Source organism: Lissotriton helveticus, chromosome 4_1 (assembly GCF_964261635.1).
Source record: "Lissotriton helveticus chromosome 4_1, aLisHel1.1, whole genome shotgun sequence".
Classification (NCBI taxonomy): domain Eukaryota; kingdom Metazoa; phylum Chordata; class Amphibia; order Caudata; family Salamandridae; genus Lissotriton; species Lissotriton helveticus.
In genome coordinates this window covers 435,876,857-435,897,109 of record NC_136063.1, presented here as the reverse complement: position 1 = coordinate 435,897,109, position 20,253 = coordinate 435,876,857, and the positions used below count along the sequence as shown (strand labels likewise).

General features: G+C 45.3%; 1 protein-coding gene across 1 annotated transcript in view; it reads right to left on the bottom strand.

The window, feature by feature from the left end:
- Window positions 1–251: 251 nt before the first annotated feature.
- The window catches only part of UQCRB (ubiquinol-cytochrome c reductase binding protein), a 54,495-nt gene continuing 34,493 nt past the window's right edge, over window positions 252–20,253 (bottom strand). The window contains exons 3-4 of the mRNA XM_078687001.1: window positions 1,810–1,976; window positions 252–515 (exon numbers count right to left, since the gene is read on the bottom strand). Of these exons, the coding sequence (XP_078543127.1) occupies window positions 438–515; window positions 1,810–1,976 (245 nt within the window). The 3' untranslated portion in view covers window positions 252–437. The remainder of the gene's footprint in view (window positions 516–1,809; window positions 1,977–20,253) is intronic.

The window sequence follows — 20,253 nt, the reverse complement described above, 5'->3', positions numbered from 1 at the left end:
CCCAAAGAATGCAACTAGAGTGATGCAAGTTTATGAACAGCACAATCTGTAAACAAAACCTAAACTTTCTTGATTTCAGAACAAGAAGATTGGGCCTTTAAAAACGTAATGCAACATCACAAACGTTCTCAAAACTGGCAATTAATTTTCATAAGATATAATAACCAGAGTTACAAATTTTTTCAGCATTAGCAGATATACATTTATTGAAAATGTTTACCTGGAATAAAGTAATTTGAAACATATCTGGGAACCTTTAAAGAAATATGAAATATTTATTTTACATTTGGAATTCATTTTCCTCACTTCAAGCAGGAATCATTTTAGCCGTTGGTTTCAGAAAAACGGAAAAGACTCTTTTGCTGAAGAATGTCACAGAAAATGCACAACATAATTTAACATCTTTTAAGGAGAAAACAGCATGAAGCTTGCGTGACTCATTTCTTTGCCCATTCTTCCTTCTCTTTCCTTTCACGGATAACCTCCTTAAGGTATGGTGTAAGGTAGTAATCCTCCTGGATAAAAAAAAACCAATGAAAACAAAAATAATATAGTTTCACAGAGCTGGCATTCCGATTGAATTTCAGTTTTAAATGTTATTTTAATTCAGCACTATGCTAAATTCGAAAAATAAATAAATGCTGTTGGGTACTCAACGTGCAAGGTCACCAAACCCATTCAATTAGAGGAGAGTGAAGACAGCAAGCTGTACATCCCTGAAGATGGGCTTCAAAAGGTAAAAGTAGTAACTGAAATGGCTCATTCCAGAGCTGCATTGTCAGCTGATAAACAGAAAGGGTTTAATTTGCAGTGTTGTGTAATTACCACTAATCAGTAGGATCTGTGCATTTGTTGGACAACAAACTTTGAGTGATGAGCCCAGACTTATTCCAAGCAATCCTGCAGGATATGTGGCCTAGAGAACAGCTATTTCACTGTGCCACCATAAAGCCCACCCAACCCTACCAGGGAGGAAATGGTTTCTGGCAACCACTGAACAGGATAACCCTGTCCCTCTGGAATCGTGGTAACAGATCAGGACCTTTCACTCAGTCACTCGTGCTTACTTGTGTGCAGGGAAATATACAGAGAATACACAGCGGGACGTTTTCAATATAGTTATTAAACCAACTTTATTCTTGTATAGAATATATGTGTTGCGATAATCAGTAGACAGAAGCAGATGAACGTTCTTACAAGCACCAAAACAGTAAATAGTAGTTCCAATTCTACCATGGTGTTGAAACAGTGTATATATGCAGGCATATAAAAAAGGCAGTAATTCTGCATACTCATACTATGCCAACCTTACTCTGTGTGTACCTAGAGTGTGTGTAGGTGTGAAGCCAAGAATCCCCCATCACCCCCCCGCAACATGCCCACGTACCCCTGAATATTGTACCAGAATCAAGTGCACAAAAGTACTTCCATAGCAGAATGCTCAATCTTATGCTTGCATTATGTGATTATGTGAATCAGAACATCTACAGAGGAGAGGGTGTGGCATAAATACCAGAGCTGCTGACTTCAGAGTTGGGGATCCGGGTTCGAGTCTCGGTTCAACATCTAGGGAGTCTGGGCAAGTCACAATCTGCCTGTGCGTATGGACAGGGCCTAGATACCCTCACAGGTGATTAGCCGCACTCTACAAATCTGAGTGTTATTATTATTACAGCACAGCTAATTACCCCTTCACTGCAAACTCTAGGAATACTTTTGAGACTATTTGGGGGACGCATCAATTAAAGACGTTACATCACAGCAAAATACACACTTTAGTGGCCAACTAAAAAAAGTACAACACCTCACCTCCTCATATTTTGTCCACATTTCTTTTGGGAGGATTTGATGTTTGGCAGATAGATCCAAGGCTCGCTTAATACGAAAATTCCTTTCGTCATAGAGTTTTGGTGGGAGCCTCTTAATAGCTTCTTGGACATCATCGTCTTCATACATTGTGTCATCTCGCATCAGACCTTTACAAAAACACAACATTCAAAAAGTGGGGAACAAAGCAACTAGCACGCCTCACATTATTTCACTAATTTAAATTATAATGTTTAACAAGTGTTACTGCATTTCAATTACTTTTATTACAGTCAGTTGTAGACTTAAATATTTCACTGTAGTCCTCTTTTTATGAAAATGTGGAAGATAACAGACTTTTTGAACGCACAGCGAATTATAGACACTTTATGCACTAATTTAAAATACTTAAATAACTAAATATTGATTATTAGGTAAAGCCCGAGACGAACAGAGTAAGTGTGAAAAAGTGCCTCTTTTGACATGGTTAGCCCCCACTTTTTGCCTGGAAATTGATGTAGTTTTGATTGTAGTGCACAGTGTCCCTGACAACCAGGTCCCATGTGCCAGTACTTCTTCCCTAAAACTACTCCACAACTGGCCCTTCAGGCCCCCTGTAAGTCCCTAGTAAATGGTACCTGGGTACCTTGGGCATTGGGACTGAAGAGGGTCCCCTAGGGCCCCTCACTTAGGCCATGCAGACTGCCACTGCAGCATGCATGGCCTGGTGTAGACAAAATGACAAAGTTGATATGGCACACTGTGCCAAGCCAACTAAACACTGCCTAAGGTATAGGTACGTCCCATAGCAGGCCTCACAGCACTAAGGCACTATACCACAGGTGTGGGCATATCTGCATTATCAGATATGCACATACAAAATCTAAGAATGGACGTAGATATTGTAAGTGCCAGGGAAGCATGGGCTGGGTACTCGGCAACCAGAGCTCCCCAGCACCATGATGGCTTTTCTGAACCCAGGAGTGTTTGGTACCAAACTACTACTCTCAATAGACCCACACTGATGCATGTGTGAGATTTATTACAACATGAACTCAGAGGGCACCTCCGAGGTGCCCCCTGAAAACCTACCAGCCCTGAGGTGATCACATAGTGGCTGTAGTCAGCCTGCCACCACCAGACATGTTTCTGGACCCCATTGGTCAAGAGTTTCTGCTCTCTGGAACTATAAACAATGCACATCCTGGGTGGGTGAGTCACGCCTCCTCCCTCAGGATGGGTACAGTGCTCAAGAGGGAAGTTTCAATGGTCTGCCGCCTTTGTAATGCAACCCCCAGGCTCTGCTATTTGCAGCCCCTGGTTTACCATCCACTTTGGGCGGAAAAACCTAAAAAGAATAGGTGGTGTGCCCACCTCTGCCAACCACAACCCTAAGGTGGGGGAGGTGAGGTGAAGCACATCTTACATTCCATGCCATCTTGAAGATGGGGAGACTTCGCCAATCATGACTTAGAATATGCCCCATACCACAGGAGGGTAGCATAACTGAGGGTGTAGTCACCCCAAGTAATGTGCCCATTGGCCCTACCAGACACTCCCTTAAAACGCCTCTAAATTTAGTATTTAGGTTGCTCCCCCAGACCTTGAATGTAGTTCCAACCGACCTAAGAAGAAAAAGGATGAATAAGACGCCATGCAGAATACTGAAGATGCCTACGGACTTTGCCCCAGCCATACCGGCCTGTCTGCCGCCCTCGCGAATCCTGCAAAGAAACGATGCCTGCACAACCCTGCAACCTCCACAAACGCTGGGAGGACTGCCTACCTCTGAATAAGACCAGAACTCCCTAGGACAACGGCTCTGTCCACAAAGCAAACACACCAAGGACTCTGGTGCCCTCCAGGTCCCCAATCCTGGACCGCTCAGCACCAGATGCCTCCGGCCGGTGTCCAGGTGGCCCACTGATCCAGAAAAGGCTCCCCAGCGATCCAGAATACAAGTTCAGTGTTGGCGGACCCCTTCTGGACTCCCTGACGACGCCTGCAGTGTGACTCCAAAGGCAACCCCTGACACGACCGGATCTAGTAAGTAGAATCCAATGTCAAAGGACACCCCTGCACTGAAACCACTGGGCCTTGGTAAGCTGAACCGACAATGCCCCTACGACCCTAAACACCTCCACTTAACCCTGCTGTCTCTGGTTTCCTCTGTGCAGCCTTCGGTTAGACGCCTACAGTTCGTTTGTCCAACTGAAGTTCTCCACTGAAAACCATTGGGCGCCAGATGCTGTATTTGAACCCTGCACCCAGGCGCCCCTGTGCCGCTGGTGGTGTATGTTTGGTGCTGCCTTGTGGTCCCCCGTGCTTGTACAATCCCCCAAAAGCTTGGCCCCTGAAACTGATTTACCTACCTGCAAGCAGCATGGCTCCATGAACCCCCAGTCTCTATTAAAACGCATTGGGCCCAATCTTGAACTGTGATCTCTGTACCCAGCCACCCTTGTGCCGCGAGTGGTGCAGTCTTGGTACTTATCGGACACCTGCCCTCTGCTGATCTTTCACCCTGAAGACTGGAACTGTAAGTGGAATACTTACCCGTGAAACCGTATTGTTGTTTTCCTCCATAGGATAACTGAGCTGCTTGAAAACTGAAGTGTCAACTTTTAAAAGACTAAAGTATTTTTCCTGAAAAACTTACTTACCTTTTTGCGAAGATCTTGGCCTTAAACTAAAACTTGAACAAAGCTTATTTTTATAAAACTGGTGTGGGTCTCCTTTTTGAGTCATGTGTCCCTTATTAGTTCACTGTGTGTGCAATCAATGTCTTACACTCCTCTTTGTTAGGTCTAAGGCTGCTCGCCCACACTACCACTAACAGAGAACTTTGGGTTTATCATGAGCCCTGCACACTTCTGAGGGAATCTCTGGACTCTGCGCACGGTATACCCACCTAGTGGTAAACCATATACAGAGGTAGCTTTCTACAGTAAGACTCTGGTGCTATTGTAAGACTTTCAAGTACATTAAAGCTAAGATAAAGTGAAATAAGCATGTTCTCCACTGTGCAATTTAAGCTACTCCCAAGGCTAATAAGGAGCACCTCCCTAGGCACTCAACATTTTGACAGCTATCTGAACCAATGTGAACTATGTAAAATTTACTCGCTGAGGCAGTTCTATCAGCCCGATGTTAGAAGGACCTCAATTTGTATGTTTACAACCTCCATTAGACTACATGAGCACTGCCACAAATAACATAGGTTTAGGATAAGCATATTTAGATACAGAAACATATAAACAAAGGGAACAGCAGCACATCAGTGATACCCTACTGACCAATTACTTACCATGGAACCCCCTCTCCCTAAACCCATTTCACACCCCAATTGGGATTTCACATTTCAAGACAATTTGTAGATTCCCCTTTCTTCTGAAGAAACAAAGTGCAGCATAAACATCAACACAAAACACATGACCACAATTCACACTCATGGGCACTCATTCAAAAGAAGTCTGTAAACACCCAACTCTAAATGCAAGAATTCACAATGTATTCAACTAATGTCCACCAATGTCACCGCGCAGCCACCCTTTACATGCCGTGCAGCACGAGGCTTAGAGTGTTCGCATAAAAATACATTAGAAGTTGTCTTTACTCTTCCCGTTTTAAGCAAACTGGTATCTTTTTATTTATTTTTATTCCAGTTTTATTAGCATCCAGGGGACTGTATTTTGAGAAAAACTCACACTGCTAAGTGCAGTTTACTAATTATGGCATGCTGCTGCACCTTTGACCCCGAGAACCCGACGCTGTCCGACTACAGATTCTACTGTTGAGGGTCTGCAGCTGCTGTATAAGGTTGCACAAAGCAGCTCATAAATTCCTGTGTGCTACATGTGACCAATTTAAAACGACGCAATGCTGAAAAAAGAACTTCAGAAACATAACTGAATGTGCTTATTTATTGATGCAATGCTCTTTGACAAGCCACTTTGTAGAAACCGGACAGTGTGCAAAGCCCATCTGCATGAAATGAATGGCTGTGTTTTAAATGTAACATTTATTTGTTCTTCTTATAAAATGGCTTGTGTAGAAATAAGAGTACATTTGCATGATCTAATATGAATAACTGACACAGAGACAAATAGCACTGTGTTTGTGATTTCCCTCTTTAAAAAAACAGTATCAAATACTGGTGCTGAGAGAAATTAGTGGTTCCTATCCCGTTAACAGGCTCGCCTCCTGCCATGTCAGCGATGCTTTCCAGTTTACATTGTTTTATTTCATCTTGCATTCCCTAGGTGTACTTGCTTTTCCAGGTGTGCTTCTGTACTTCCTTAATGCAACACACGGCTCTTTTATATTGCATACTGTGCTCAGAGTGCCTTCTGCATGTCTGGGTGAGCTCAACTTGTGGATGAATGTTAATGATTGGGCACGATTGAGAGGCCTGTAGATGCACACTACATGATAGTCATCCAATGCCTCTTTGTAGAGTGCACAGGGCAATGGTCACATAATTGGTTATTAAAATTACCATTTTATGTGAAAGACTAACAGACTATGCGTGCTTGTGGCAAGTGTGCATATATAAGAGACAGTGTATGTATGTGTGTATGTGTGCTTGACTGAAAGTAGAGGTCAAATAGCGTGAGATGTCACTTCCGCTACCCCAGACATTTTGGTGAATTGATGTCCATTACTTTCAGTAAGATGTGTTTAGCTCAAAGGCAGGCAGGCAATAGAACTGGTGGTTCTGTTGCCTGACTGCCTCAGAGTTAAACTCATCTTACTTACATCTTATAACCTTGGCCATTGGGAGTAACACTATGTAATGTAAACGAGTCATTAACTGTAAATTAATTCACTAATAAATATAATGGTCTCTTGCCTAATAGGAGGTTTCTTTATTGAAACTGTGTGTGGCCATATTGAAAGTTAGTATTACCATAAAAAGGTCTGCATATTGTGGAAACTCATTTAATATTAGTATTTTGGGGTAAATAACTATATTTCTGCATTTGGTAAACAAAATAAAGAAGTCACCTGCTCCAACCTCCTTACATGTTCCCTCCTCCCTGGTGGAGTCTGGCTGGCGCCAAAGAATAACTCATACAAAGGATTGTGGATATTCTCCTAAAGACTTGCTTAATCTTCTTTCATTTATGTCTCTTACCATGATTTCATCAATGGGTTTTGTACTGTATTTCAGATTTCACCTTAACTGAAACAATGTAACACTGCAAATGAACCCTAACTAGATCATGGCCCTCTGATGGTCTTTGAGGCCTCGTGCCTGTGAAGGTGTAGGATCTCAGCTTATCTCCTTCATAGTAGATCTCTATAGGTTTGAAATCACATTAAAACATGTGCTATGCATTATAGGACTGAGCAGTTGGGCGACAGGGGTTCGACAGATGGCATCTTATAGGTATCACTCGCAAAGGAGACCTGTGGGACAAAACGGATATTAAAGCTTTTGCAGCACTCCAGCACCAATATCACATGGCTGGCTCGGAATGGTTCCGCTACATACAGGTTCGACACGCACTTCACGCACATCTAAAGTCTGGGAGCACTCTGCCGGAATCATCCCCTTTGGAGGATAGAGTGCTGGATGGTCATCTCCCTGATCGCACCATTTCCCTGATATACAAAAGGCTGGTCAATAATCTCTCAGGTCCTCTCAAGAGAGAAATGGCTCAGGGATGGTATAGAAATGGATGAAGAGGAGTGGCAGGAGGCAGTCTCCTCTCCCAAAGTTGTAGCTATACCTGCAAGGCTCCACCTTGTCCAGTTCAAATATCTCCACCGTATCTATGTAACGGGACCCCAACTGGTACGAATGGGAAGGGTGGATGGAGGCACTTGTAGGAGGGGGTGTGGCCAACTGGGTACTTTTTTTCCACATAGTTTGGAAGTGTACACATATCAAATCCTTTTGGCGCGAAATCCACGACATTATTAATATTGTTGTGTCTGTTCAGCTTCGGGTGGAGGCCCGTAGATGTCTCCTAAACATTTGGGAGCCAACTGATTTGAATGTTGGTTTGACACAGTGTGTAACGCTAGGGTTGATGCTGGCCAAAAGGAATATCGCCCAGCGATGGGGGGCATCGGACCCTCCCACGGTTTAGGACTGGGAAAGGGACTTGGACTGGGCAATGTTTCAAGAAAAGACTGTTTATGTAGAATGTGGGTGCCCTAAGAAATGGTCTTGGGTGTGGAGCCCTTGGAACTCTTACTATGGAGAAATATGCCAGCCATCCTTGGCCGCTGAGGCAGATGATCCCCCACCACCTTAGACATCCCGTTGAGGTGTATATGTGCTTCTGTGAACTCTCCTGCTGTACCGATGATGCAGATTGTGATGCTCCCATTGAATTGTGATGCTTTTGCTCATGCTTGTTTGTTAAGTTTTAATAAAAAGTGTTTTACACAAAAATAAAAAAACATGTGGTATGACCCCACATGAATCCGACTAAGAAACACGGATGCTCGTTCCAGACGGCATCTACCCTGAAATACATTGGAGCCCGACCATCTGCACACAGCGAGACGACCGGGCAGAGAAGGATGGCGCTGCTGGCTCCGCCGGCCAGCTGAGGCCTGTGTGGGGCGTTGAGCACTTTAAAACATGGCCACCAACCAGCACTGAGGGGCGAGCGAAACATGGCGGAGCTGGACTGGAGCCCTGGAGTTATCCATTAAGGAGCCCCTCGAACGGCACCCGGTGACAGAAAACTTCAGACTCCCTCCCCGCTCCCTTTTCTTACAGCGTGCGGCTAATTGGGACCTCGTACGACACATGTAAGAGGCGGCCAGTGTCGGGCTCGTCAATGCTGGGCCTTTTGTGGTGGCTGCAGTGGAGAGGGCCTTAACAGGAAAGGCGCCCACTCGGCAGGATGAAAATTGCGGTAGAGCGTGGGGGCGCGTGCCTAAGAGAGTAGTGACTCCTGACTTGTCCCTGTACACTCCATAGTGCCTCGGAGATCTCCCTCAGAGGCCTCACATTCAGCAGCGATGCATGGCGGAGCCCGCAGGCGAGGGATGGCGGACACCACAGCTCCGCACAGGGCTCCTGTGGATGGCCCCTTCCTCTGTCTTCCACCCCCTTGTTGCTTGTGACTGTTCCATAGGAGGCCTCATGGATGGGAGGGGGTGGAGGGTCCTAAATGAGCACTGCTGGGCTGCACACAGCGCATGGAGAAGTCTGGGAACCTGTAGTCCAAACCTGCTGGCGGTGTCAGAAGAAGAGAGAGGACGTCGCGACGCTGCAGGGGAAAGGTTTGGCTCTTGCAGGGCAGGACACACAGTGGCAGAAGTAAGAGCATGTGAGTACAGGAGACGTAAAAGCAGAAACCCCTCAGAGGGATGCTGTAAAACTATATGGCAGGGCCATTTTCTGAAACCTGGGAATGCTACACAAAGAAATGAACCTTATGCGTAACCAATAGACTGCGGCGCAGTCCACCCTGCATGGTAACAGAGCCATGCACACCCAGGCCTGTTGAGTTACACACGAGCTATGCATAATGGGTACTCTCTAGGACTAGCAGATAATAGACTGGACGTTAGGCGAATTGGGTGAGGTACTCTGCCAACCACTAATACACAGGTTTAGCACGGGGGGGAATCTTCGGACTCTGATGGCCCCCTGCGCCCTAATAACAAATCAAAATCTATACATCCTGACTAGGTGGTGTGGGAACCCCTCCTTGACGACAGTACTGGACACCGGGTTTCCTGCCGATGCGCTGCCGTCCATCCCACTCATTCTGTCCGCGATCACCTTCATACATTCACAATTAGACCGGACAACATGGTCAAAGAAAAAGAATCACTTCAGTCCATCCCAAACTGCCAAGCCGTGTCCTTCACCCCAAGTGGAATGGGTATGCCCAGATGTGGGTCCCATGCTCACTGCGCCACTGGAATCAAGCTAGCCAGGCTGATATTGGGTGATGCCCCAAAACCAGTCCCAGGATGTTTGTTTCCGGTCCAGGGAGAATCTGTCTTGGCAGTTTGGGCTGGACTATACCCATGATTAACAGGATCAAGACCGATTTGGATATGGCTGGGTCCAAACTGAGGTGGAGTTGTGGGAAAAAGAATGGTGGATTAAACCCCGATCTTTGTGACTGGGGGTGAATGTTTGTTGGATTGTTAGCAATTCGTCCATCATTTGTTCCTTTTGCACAGATCAGGGAGTGGCAGCGGAATTTGCGAAATTCTATGAAGACCATTACAAAGAACGCCCATTAGAAATCAGAATATTTAATACAATAGATCTGCCTGCCCTCTCTAGCTAAGGCCGTGAGACTTTGGAGACGGACCTCACTCTTGCGTAGGTACAGGCAGCAGGGTCCAAATTCAACTCAGGGAATAACACTGGGACTCAATGGTCTACTGGCGGACTTTTTCAAAAGCAAGTTGACATACTGGCTCCCCCCCCCTATTAGAATGATTCGAGACAGCCTGAGAGGAAGAGATTCTCACGCTAGATCTACGCAAAGCCAAGATAGCGGTTATAAATAAAACCGGTAAGCCATCTACTGAATGTGACTTATCGGCCGATCTCTCTGCTCAAAATAGAAATGAAAGCGCTTGCCACTTTCTTAGCCACTCTGCTTGTGCGAGTTATCTCCCCCTTGATCCATAAAGACCAATCTGGTTTCACCAGGGGTAACCTACGCAGACTCCATAACTGGATGGCAGAGGTCCAGTCGAAACCTGACCCTCACGTGTGTGTCTCTCTTAATGCGGTACACGGACACAAGCAATGAAGAGTATGGGGGTTTGGTCCGTTGTTCCTGTCTTGGGTTAACTTGCTTTATAATGAGCCCATAAGAGTCCACGGCATCCTATCTGAAGTTTCCTATCAGGAGGGGAAACCAACAGGGTTGACCCCTGTCTCCCCTCTAGTTCGCCTTGACCCTGGAACCACTGACATGTTTGGTGCGCTCACACCCAGACAAAGGACTTCAGGTAAATGGGTCCCCGATTCCAGAAGAAAAAATATCCTAATATGCGGATGAGATCCTCCTGTATGTGGCCCAACTACAGATCGCTTCCTACGGTCTTCCAGGTCTTTGAGCGATATGGACCTTACTCTGGCTATACGATAAAATGGAGTAAATCAGTCCTAGTCCCCGCCGGGTGTTCATGTAATCAGACGGGCCTCACTGGGCAACTAAAGGTAACGCAAGAGATATTTCAGTATTTGAGGATAAAGGCGACTCTCGAACAAGGAAAATCCATGTACAACAATGTTAGGAAAGTACTGGCGGAGTTCCATACCGATGCAGACCGTTGGACAATGCTCCCCCTTACCATACCAGGTAGGACCACGCTTTCCAAAATGATCACTCTTCCAAACCTGCTATATGCTCGACAAAACACCTACTACAAAATTCTGGACGACATATCCGTCAAAATGGACAATCAACTTTGGAAATTATTGTGAAATAATGCCCACCCAAGGACAGCATAGCATACATTACAGCGCAATTCCTACACTGGTCGGATAGCCCTTCCAAATCTCCGGGCATATTACTGGGCCTCCCACAAGATTGCTATAAATGATTGGAGCCACCTAGATAGAGACCATCCCACTCATGCATTGCAAAGCACACAATTTCACGTACGCCCTTACTATCACTGTCACTATGGAGGGAAAGGAACAAGAAACCTGCTCCCGGCCACTCAATAAGCTATCGAGGCATGGCATAAATGTCGGAGATGGGCGCGCAGGGTCACTCAGGAAACCCCATTGTGGACGGGAGTGTTCCTTAAGGAAATTGGGAAACAGAGGATTTGAGGCCTAACGACCTCCTGGCATACCCAGGGTGGGAGACCTACTTGAAGAAAGAACCCTCATTCCTTTCTCATCCCTCCAGAGAGATTTCCAAATTAGTGAAACAACGCTATAGACACTTGCAACTCACTTATGCATGGAGAGTGGAAAATATTCTCAAAGCTCATCTAGAATAATCACCACTAGAGGGTAGACTTCTGATGAGGAAACAGAAAAAGCAGTCTCCGCCGTTTACAAAATCATTAGCAATAATACGCCTGACACTTCTGAAACTTAGAAACAGGTGAGTGATGATCTGGACTGGGACTCTGCAGTAATGTTTCCACAGGAGGTGGCGATGAAATCCAGGCTGAGGTTTATCCAGTTTAACATTTTACACCAGATCTATTATGACTAAGGTTCCCGGTTCTGCATTTTTACAGATTAATACAGACAGAAAACATTCATTTTCTTGTCTGTATTTATTTTTAAATGTGGATAAAAATTTAAATTGGGTTGCTTTTTGAGCAATTCTAAAAACTGTCTGCCATGACTGCCAGGCCAATAGCTGTGTGAATTGATAGATAAATACATTAAAAAAGAAAGGAATTTCAGTAAAGAGTCTTTAACACTAGTAGATATGCACAAGTTTGATACGGAATTGTGCATATTTTCACATAAGTGCATTGCTTTATCTTCTGCTGGTGTTCACAGCATTGAAACCTGGCAGGCATTCAAGCATGAGTGCATATTTATCAGTTAAATAAATGTGGAAATATACTAATTTCTGAATAATTATTCCACCAAATCCAAAATAAATATGGATAAATACAGATAAAATTAACAAAAAATAAATATGGATGAATACTGACAGAAATGTAAAAAAAAAAAAAAAAAAGGGGAAGATCACCAGAAAACTGGGAGCCCTAATTATGACCGAACTCTGCTCCACGTAAATGGGAAGGACAACCGCTTCGGAAAGTTTACGATGCAGAGAGGAGACTTTTTCCATACACTGTGGACATGTCCCGTCGTACACATATATTGGCAAAAAATACTCCTAGAACTGGGCAAAGTGGTAGGGACGACTATACCCGATGATCCTAAGTTTGTGCTCCTAGGCATACCCAATGGATGAAAGTAGTATTCTGTAACCTGGCACTAGTGATTGCAAAGTGAGATCTGGCCAAACATTGGGGGGCCCCCCCGACACCTACAATGTCAAAATGGAAAACATGGACATGGCATGGACCTATACACGGCTGTGTAAAGAGTTACCTATAAGAGATGGGGCTGTCTATGTAAATTCAGCAAAGCGTGTGGTAGCTGTATTGATTGCTATGGTCTAGATACGCAATATGTTGTTGATAATATGCCTCTGTCTCAGGATCACTAATCCAAGCTATTGGATTCATTGTATTGGTCGATTTACTGCAGTGTTTCTACTGTCTCCTCTAGTCACTGTATTAATGGATGGCAAATTATTTGGTGCAATGATTGACTTCAGCTTTGTGTTGGGCATTGGTGTGTGTCCCTGTTATACTTCACAAAATCAAATAAGAATATTTAAAAAACAGTTATTTTGGAAACAAAAAGAAACCTACGTGTTATTCTTTACAAGGTTAGATTTATCTACTGTGAATACTTAGGGAAGACTGAATGAAGTGTAGATATAAATGACTACGTACATCTTAAGAAAGTGTACTTTTTCACAATAATGTGCTTTTATGCAGATTCAGATATTTCTTCAGCCATGTTCTTCGAATTCACAGCTTATTTATAGTGGTACTGCTGAATATGACAAGGCTGAACTTGATACTTAAACATGTTGCTGATATCTAGAGAACAACCTCCCCTCTCTGACAAAACTACATCAAGCATCTTCTGCACATTAGAAACTAGTCAGCCATATTTGAACAAGTTATTAGGTGACAAAAATATTGGAGCACTGTGCAATTTAGAGAAGTGATTCACACAAATTGCTGTTCACAATGAAAGTCACATTTTATTTGTTTGTCTCTCTACTCTTCCTCCAGCATATCTTGTGAGGACCGATTTCAAAGAAACGGTTTGGAAGGAAATCAAATATGTATGGCAGGGGATCCTGGATATAAGTATTGCAGTATCTTTCCGGCCCAAAGATGCATCACACCCGGTGATGTATCCATGAACTAAACCCTGAAAAATGCATGAGGAGAGACTTCTGTGTTCACCAGATGTCTGAGGTTGACATCGGTCTCTGAAAAACGTGCCTGCTGCCTAGGTTGTGGTAAAAAATGTGGCACTACATGAAGAGTGTGGGTTTTAGAATGAGATATGCTTTAGGCACTTCAACTAGTAATTGCAGGTTTGCATACTGGCTATCTGCGGGAAGAAGAGCAAAAAGATAGAAAGAGCTGCTAAATCCTCTAAATTCCTTACTTTCCACATCAAGAGTTGCATTCCCGGTGGTGGATGTACTGTCGATCCTTATGATTTTATGAGTTAGTCAATTTCATGTAACCCTAGGATGATAATAAGTCAGTTGAAAGCTGCCGGTAACAGAAACGAGCATTAACAACTGTCATGCTCCTTCATCCCCAGATCATCAAAAGCTCAAAGGAGAGCTATTAAGTGCTCACTCCAGGCCAGAACAGCGACTAAAAAGAATCAAACTATTGTTGTTTACCAAATAGTTTGGGTCCGTGGATGGTTTCTATCAAAGGACAGTCCCTGCTGAACTTCAATATGTAATATACTCCCAGTGAAAAGCAAGTAATAGATTATGATAAATAACTAATACTGGTAAGCTAAGTAAGTGTAGAGATGGAGAGAGAATACAAATCCTGCAGATTTATAAAATGGAGCTTGCCCAACAGATGGCCCAGAAACGGCTACTACTAGCTGGGTTTCAGCTCATGTCACAGGAAAATAAGTTGGTCTTTAATAGGGGCAAACATTATTTTTCACGTTTTGAATAAAAAAAATAATAAAACATTGAGCACCTGCCTTTTCTTCATAGAATATCTTAAGTTTAATAGAGAATTGTTTGGTGTCAGTATTATTGGCACTTCTCTACTTTGTTCTGTATGACGAGCTTCCAGTTTAAATACCGTAAACAGTGGTGAAAAACATTTATTATTAGTTTTACTGGTTTCAAGTTTAACTCAGGGTTATTTCTTCTGGGACAATTCATCCAGCACGATCTCTGCCATAAGAGTTTCACTGTTTATTTGAAGATACACCCGGTGTTGTGGGATAAACTTTTTTTCACCTTCGGTTTAAACAGCAACATCTATGTTTGCCTAATATGTATTTAAACAGCATGCATTTGATGAACTCATGAAACTCTGATGGCTGTTGAACAAGAGAAATTATCCTCATAGCTCCTCTATATTTACTCTATGCTAATGTGCTGAATCAGCTACAACAATTTCAGCAGGCCCAATGCTGCATTTCAAATATATTTTGTGGATTTTTAATATGTTGGGGCTTTCATATTACAGTAGTCTCTAGTAATTGTAGACAATATTGGCAACGGAATAACAATGCATTCAAGTCAGTGTTTAGTGATGTAAGCTCAACATTCAAGACCGTCAAAACCAGTCAATTACCTGCTATCACACCAATCCTATGAATGGATGCTGTCGTGCTCTTACTTACTGCTGCAGTTTCTTAGAAAATTACTGCTTCCAATCTGAAAACATGATATCTACTAACTGGTCGCAAGGTACACTGGCATTGACCTTTGTAGAGTACCTTTCTGCACCCTCAAATCTAGGAAACTACAAATAGCAACTGTGAAATCAATCTTCACTTGACACACCTCTGATTTCATTACAAGAACGGAGGCTACATTATGCATTATTCCTTTAATGCAGTCCAAACAGCCGCTTACATCACAATATTAAAAGGTTCCAGACTAGAACAATAGCAACACATGAAAGGCATGAGCCATCAACAATCTGCCTCTTTTAAATGCGGCTCCAAGCAGATAAGTTCATTTTCTTCATTGCCATTATTCATTTTTAGGTCTCGCCTGTCGATGCGCATGCGCATCGAGCAAGGCGAGAGTATTGGGACTTATCCGCTCTTTATCCACACTGCAAGGAATCGTGGCGATTCCTTGCAGTGCCCGTGACTTTTAAGCTCAATGCGCATGCGCATTGAGCTTAAAAGCGCGTGCACGTCCGTCTTTGTTTACCCGCTCCGCCCCCTCCCCTTCCCGCCGTCTCGCATTTCCCCTGTCGCACTTCTCCTCCCCCCTCCCCTCTCTTCCCTCCGTCTTGTTTATTGTACCCGCTCCGCCCCCTCCCCTTCCCGCCGTGTCGCATTTCTCCTCCCCCCTCCCCTCTCTTCCCTCCGTCTTGTTAATAAGCGCTTCCATGTGGGGGCAATACTACAACCTCCTTCTGTTCCTGAGCGCGTGCCATCAGGTGGACCCTGAATGCACACGTTCTTCGTAAACATCTTTCCACAACTTTTTCCAAACTCGTTCCCACGTTATAGCTTCCTGCGAGCATCATTTCATGTGCACGCTCTGCACACCCCACAGTTATAGCCCCACTGTGACTTCTAGGATTCCCGCCATTTCCCTCCGCTTACCAGCCTCGGCAGCGTCCAGCGCCAAGAAGCCTCCTAGGCCTGAGGAAGCACTGCCACAGCCTCCGCAGCGCCTTGAAGTGCGGGGATCTCCTGCAGGTCGCACTCCGAGGCATGGCTGAGCTCAAATCTGGTAACCGCTGGCGAGCAGCGAGCTGGGCCGGAGCCAGCGCCTCCGAGTCACCGCCCCGCCCCGGCGGAGGCGCGCCCTGGTCTTTGGCACAGGGCGCTGCTTTCCAGACATGGTCTGTGACGCTCCTTTCTCACCCACCTGCACGTAAACCACTTTCTACTGCCCACTGTGTATCCGCATCTTCAGAAGAACCTTCACAGACACGGGGCATGCACTTTTCGTGTTTGTGTTCATTCACGTTTTTTTTTGGTTTCAGCATCAAGGGCACGCGCCGGGCGCCCGCGCTCTGTTGGTGATATGTATGCGTGAGAAATATGAAAGCGCACCGTGTTCGCAGCCGAGGTGGCCCAGCAGGAATGAAAAGCATCAAAGGACGTGGCATTTCCACAAGGGTTTACAAGGTCACCTTCACACGGCTTGAAGAGGCATTCACGGCACGTGCCCGCTTCACCCGGTGACGTGATGCCACAGCTGTGCTCGTGGCTGGTCGCTAACTAGGAACACCCTTGAATATTCCATCTCTTCTTCACACAGACAGCTTTAAGTCCTAGACTGCCCCCCCCCCCCACTCCCTGTACACTTCTCCCCACTTCTCGCCCCTTCGCCCTTGCAGCCTGTCTAATTGAGTTAAACGTTCGCTGCTGAGACGTGCTGTAATTCGAATGCCTGACATACTAACGGATCCTATCCAAGTAGGTGTATAATAATACAAAAGGTATTTACCACACACGGCCGTGATGGCAGATGCGTGCAAGATGACAGATGCCGATCCACTTGCCGATCACTTCTATCAATACAAATTATTATGCAATTAGCAGGGGCACATGGATGACATAGTAGCAAAGGATGCAAGATGCGTGTGCTGCAGTGACCACCCTCAACTTCACTCACCCTCAACGCCTCACCCAACACCTCACCTTCACTCACCATCAACATCTCACCCTCACTCACCCACAAAACATCAGCCTCAACACCTCACCCTCAATCACTCACCCTCAACAATTCACCCACACTCACCCTCCCTCACCCTCAATTCCTCACCCACACCCTCAACACTTCACCCTAAACACCTCACTCATCCTCAACGCCTCCCCCTCCCCCTCACTCACCCTCACCCTCACTCACCCTCAACACCTCACCATCACTAACACTCAACACCTCACCCTCACTAACTCACACTCAATCACCCTCAACACCTCACCCTCAACACCTCACCCTCAACACCTCACCCTCAAAACCTCAACATCAACACCTCACCCTCAACACCTCACCCTCACTCACTCTCACTCACCCTCACTCACCCTCACTCACCCTCACTCACCCTCACTCACCCTCACCCTCACTCACCCTCACTCACCCTCAGTCACCCTCACTCACACTCAGTCACCCTCACTCACACTCAGTCACCCTCACTCACCCTCAACCCCTCACTCACCCTCACTCATCCTCACTCACCCTCAACACCTCACCCTCACCCTCACCCACCCTCAACCCCTCACCCTAACTCACAATAACCCTCCCTCACCCTCACCCTCACTCACTCTGACTCTCACTCACCCTCAACACCTCACTCACCCTCAACACCTCACTCACACTCAACTCCTCACTCACCCCCACCCTCACTCACCCTCAACACCTCACCCTCACACAGTGCAATAGGTCTCACAGGATTTTTAGTTACAGCTTTTACAATTGTTTATTGCTTTTTTGATTTGTAATTCTTTAGCATTGGCTACAAAAAATAAAAATGCAAAAGATTTACAACAAAAAACCCATAAACAATTCTAAATGCACTAACTCTAATGCTGCGAGACCTATTGCATTTCAAATGCTTGTTATCTCTATTTTGAAGTTCCCTAGTGTGCGGCTTAACCCCACCCCCCCTTCCTACACCGATCTCCAATTTACAGAGATATCCCTAGAGCCCCTTCCCTAGTCCCATCCTTGCGTGACTGACCAGATTAACCTGCCTTTTCTTTCAGCTTATGTACTATTTCTAATGTTTGAATATATTTAAAGATTTTTAGATGTTTAATCGAACTGTAATATTTAGTTTTTTGTGTAAACAATTATTCTTCAATTTCATCCTTGTTCTACTTCCTCGTGCCATAATGAGCTTACTTAATGTCTTTGTTTAATACCCGTTTTTCACCTCTTTCCACCTATGCAGGCTGCGCACTCCAACGCACCTCTGCATCGCTACCTTTTATTATTTCGGATTTCATCCGCAAGTTGTTATTGTTTTACAAACTTATTCATAAAAAAAGGGGTTTTTAGCAGGAAATCTTCATTTAACTGGCCTTGTTAAATTCTATAACAAAATTAATTATAATGAGAGGAATTATTCTCTTGACATTCCTTCATCTATAAACCTTGTCACTATTATTAAGGGAAATCCTCCCTAATTATCTTTCATTAAAGGTCGTTACCACTTTTTACAAGTTAACAATTCCAATATACCGGACCTTCGACAAGCCACGATCATTCCGATTTTCAAGGAGGGTAAGCCGCCCGGTGAATGCTCGTCCTATCGACCCATTTCCCTCCTAAATGTGGAGGCGAAGCTCTTCGCAACGATATTGGCTCTCCGCCTGAGGCGGTGATATCGGGGCTGGTGCACCTTGACCAAACGGGGGGCGACCAGATACAACCTCAGGAGGACCCATAACTGGTTAATGGAGGTGAGTACTAGAAAAGACCCACATTGGTTTCTATCCCTCGATGCCGAAAAGGCGTTTGACGCAGTCCACTGGTCTTTCCTAGAGGGGGTAGTGGAACGCTTTGGCTTTGGGCCCAAATATAGGAAGAAGATAGGTCTGCTCTATATTGACCCCAGGGCGAGAGTTAGGGTCAATGAGACACTGTCGGGGGATTTCCCCTATACGACGGGGTACCAGACAGGGATGCCTCCTGTGTTCCCTGTCGTTCACACTCTTCATAGAGATGATGGCGTGCGCAGTCCGACAGAACGAGGGGATCCAGATACGGCCGAAGTAAAACTATCCCTATATGCAGACGACGTCCTTCTGTATATTACACAACCGGACATTACTATACCTGTGCTGTTCTCGGAACTGGACCGATATGGGGCCAGAGCGGGTTACCAGATCAACTGGCATAAATCGACTCTCTACGATCCCCAGGGAGGGGAGGCGTGGCCCACTCTGCACAGGAGGTTACATACAACAAGGGAGGGATTTGTCTATCTGGGGATATTTATAACGAACGACAGTACCCTTTCCTATGAAAGGAATATTAGCTGCTAAGTGCATAATTTCACTGATGACGCGGCGCGATGGCAATTGCTCCCCCTGACGCTGCTAGGGCGGGCAGCGATGTTTAAAATGATACCGCTCCCGAGATTTTCGTACGCCTTCCAAAATAAATACTTTCCTCTGCGGCGCCGGGTCTTCCGGGACATCCACGCAGAATTGAGGACCTTTTATGGCTGGGGAAGCAACCCAGGGTGGCGCTGACGACCCTGCAGAGACACCAATATAATGGAGGGATTTCGCTGCCCGACGTAGAGGCTTACTATTGGGCAGATCATTTGGTCTCCATATATGAATGGATACATGCCCCGGCCACCCACCCCACCTATGCACTAGAAAGGCACACCATGGACAAACACACGTGTATACATTATCTGTATGGGGGCAAGGGGAGGGCCAAACTGCTGCCTGCCACGAGAGTCTCACTGGGGGTCTGGACGAGGGCGACAAAGGCGATAGGGTGGGAGCACACACCGACGAAACAAACACCACTATGGAAATGCGCCTGGTTGAAGGAGCTTAGTAAATTGAAGGGGTTCCAGAGCTAGTATGCCATTGGCATATAGACTCTGGGAGATGTGATGAAGAAAGGGGTGCTACAGTCCTTTCTTGCACTAGGACAGGAATATGGGCTCCACCGCACACAATATTTTAAGTACATGCAGCTACGACATGCCTGGAGGGCGGAGAGAGCTTTGACGGAG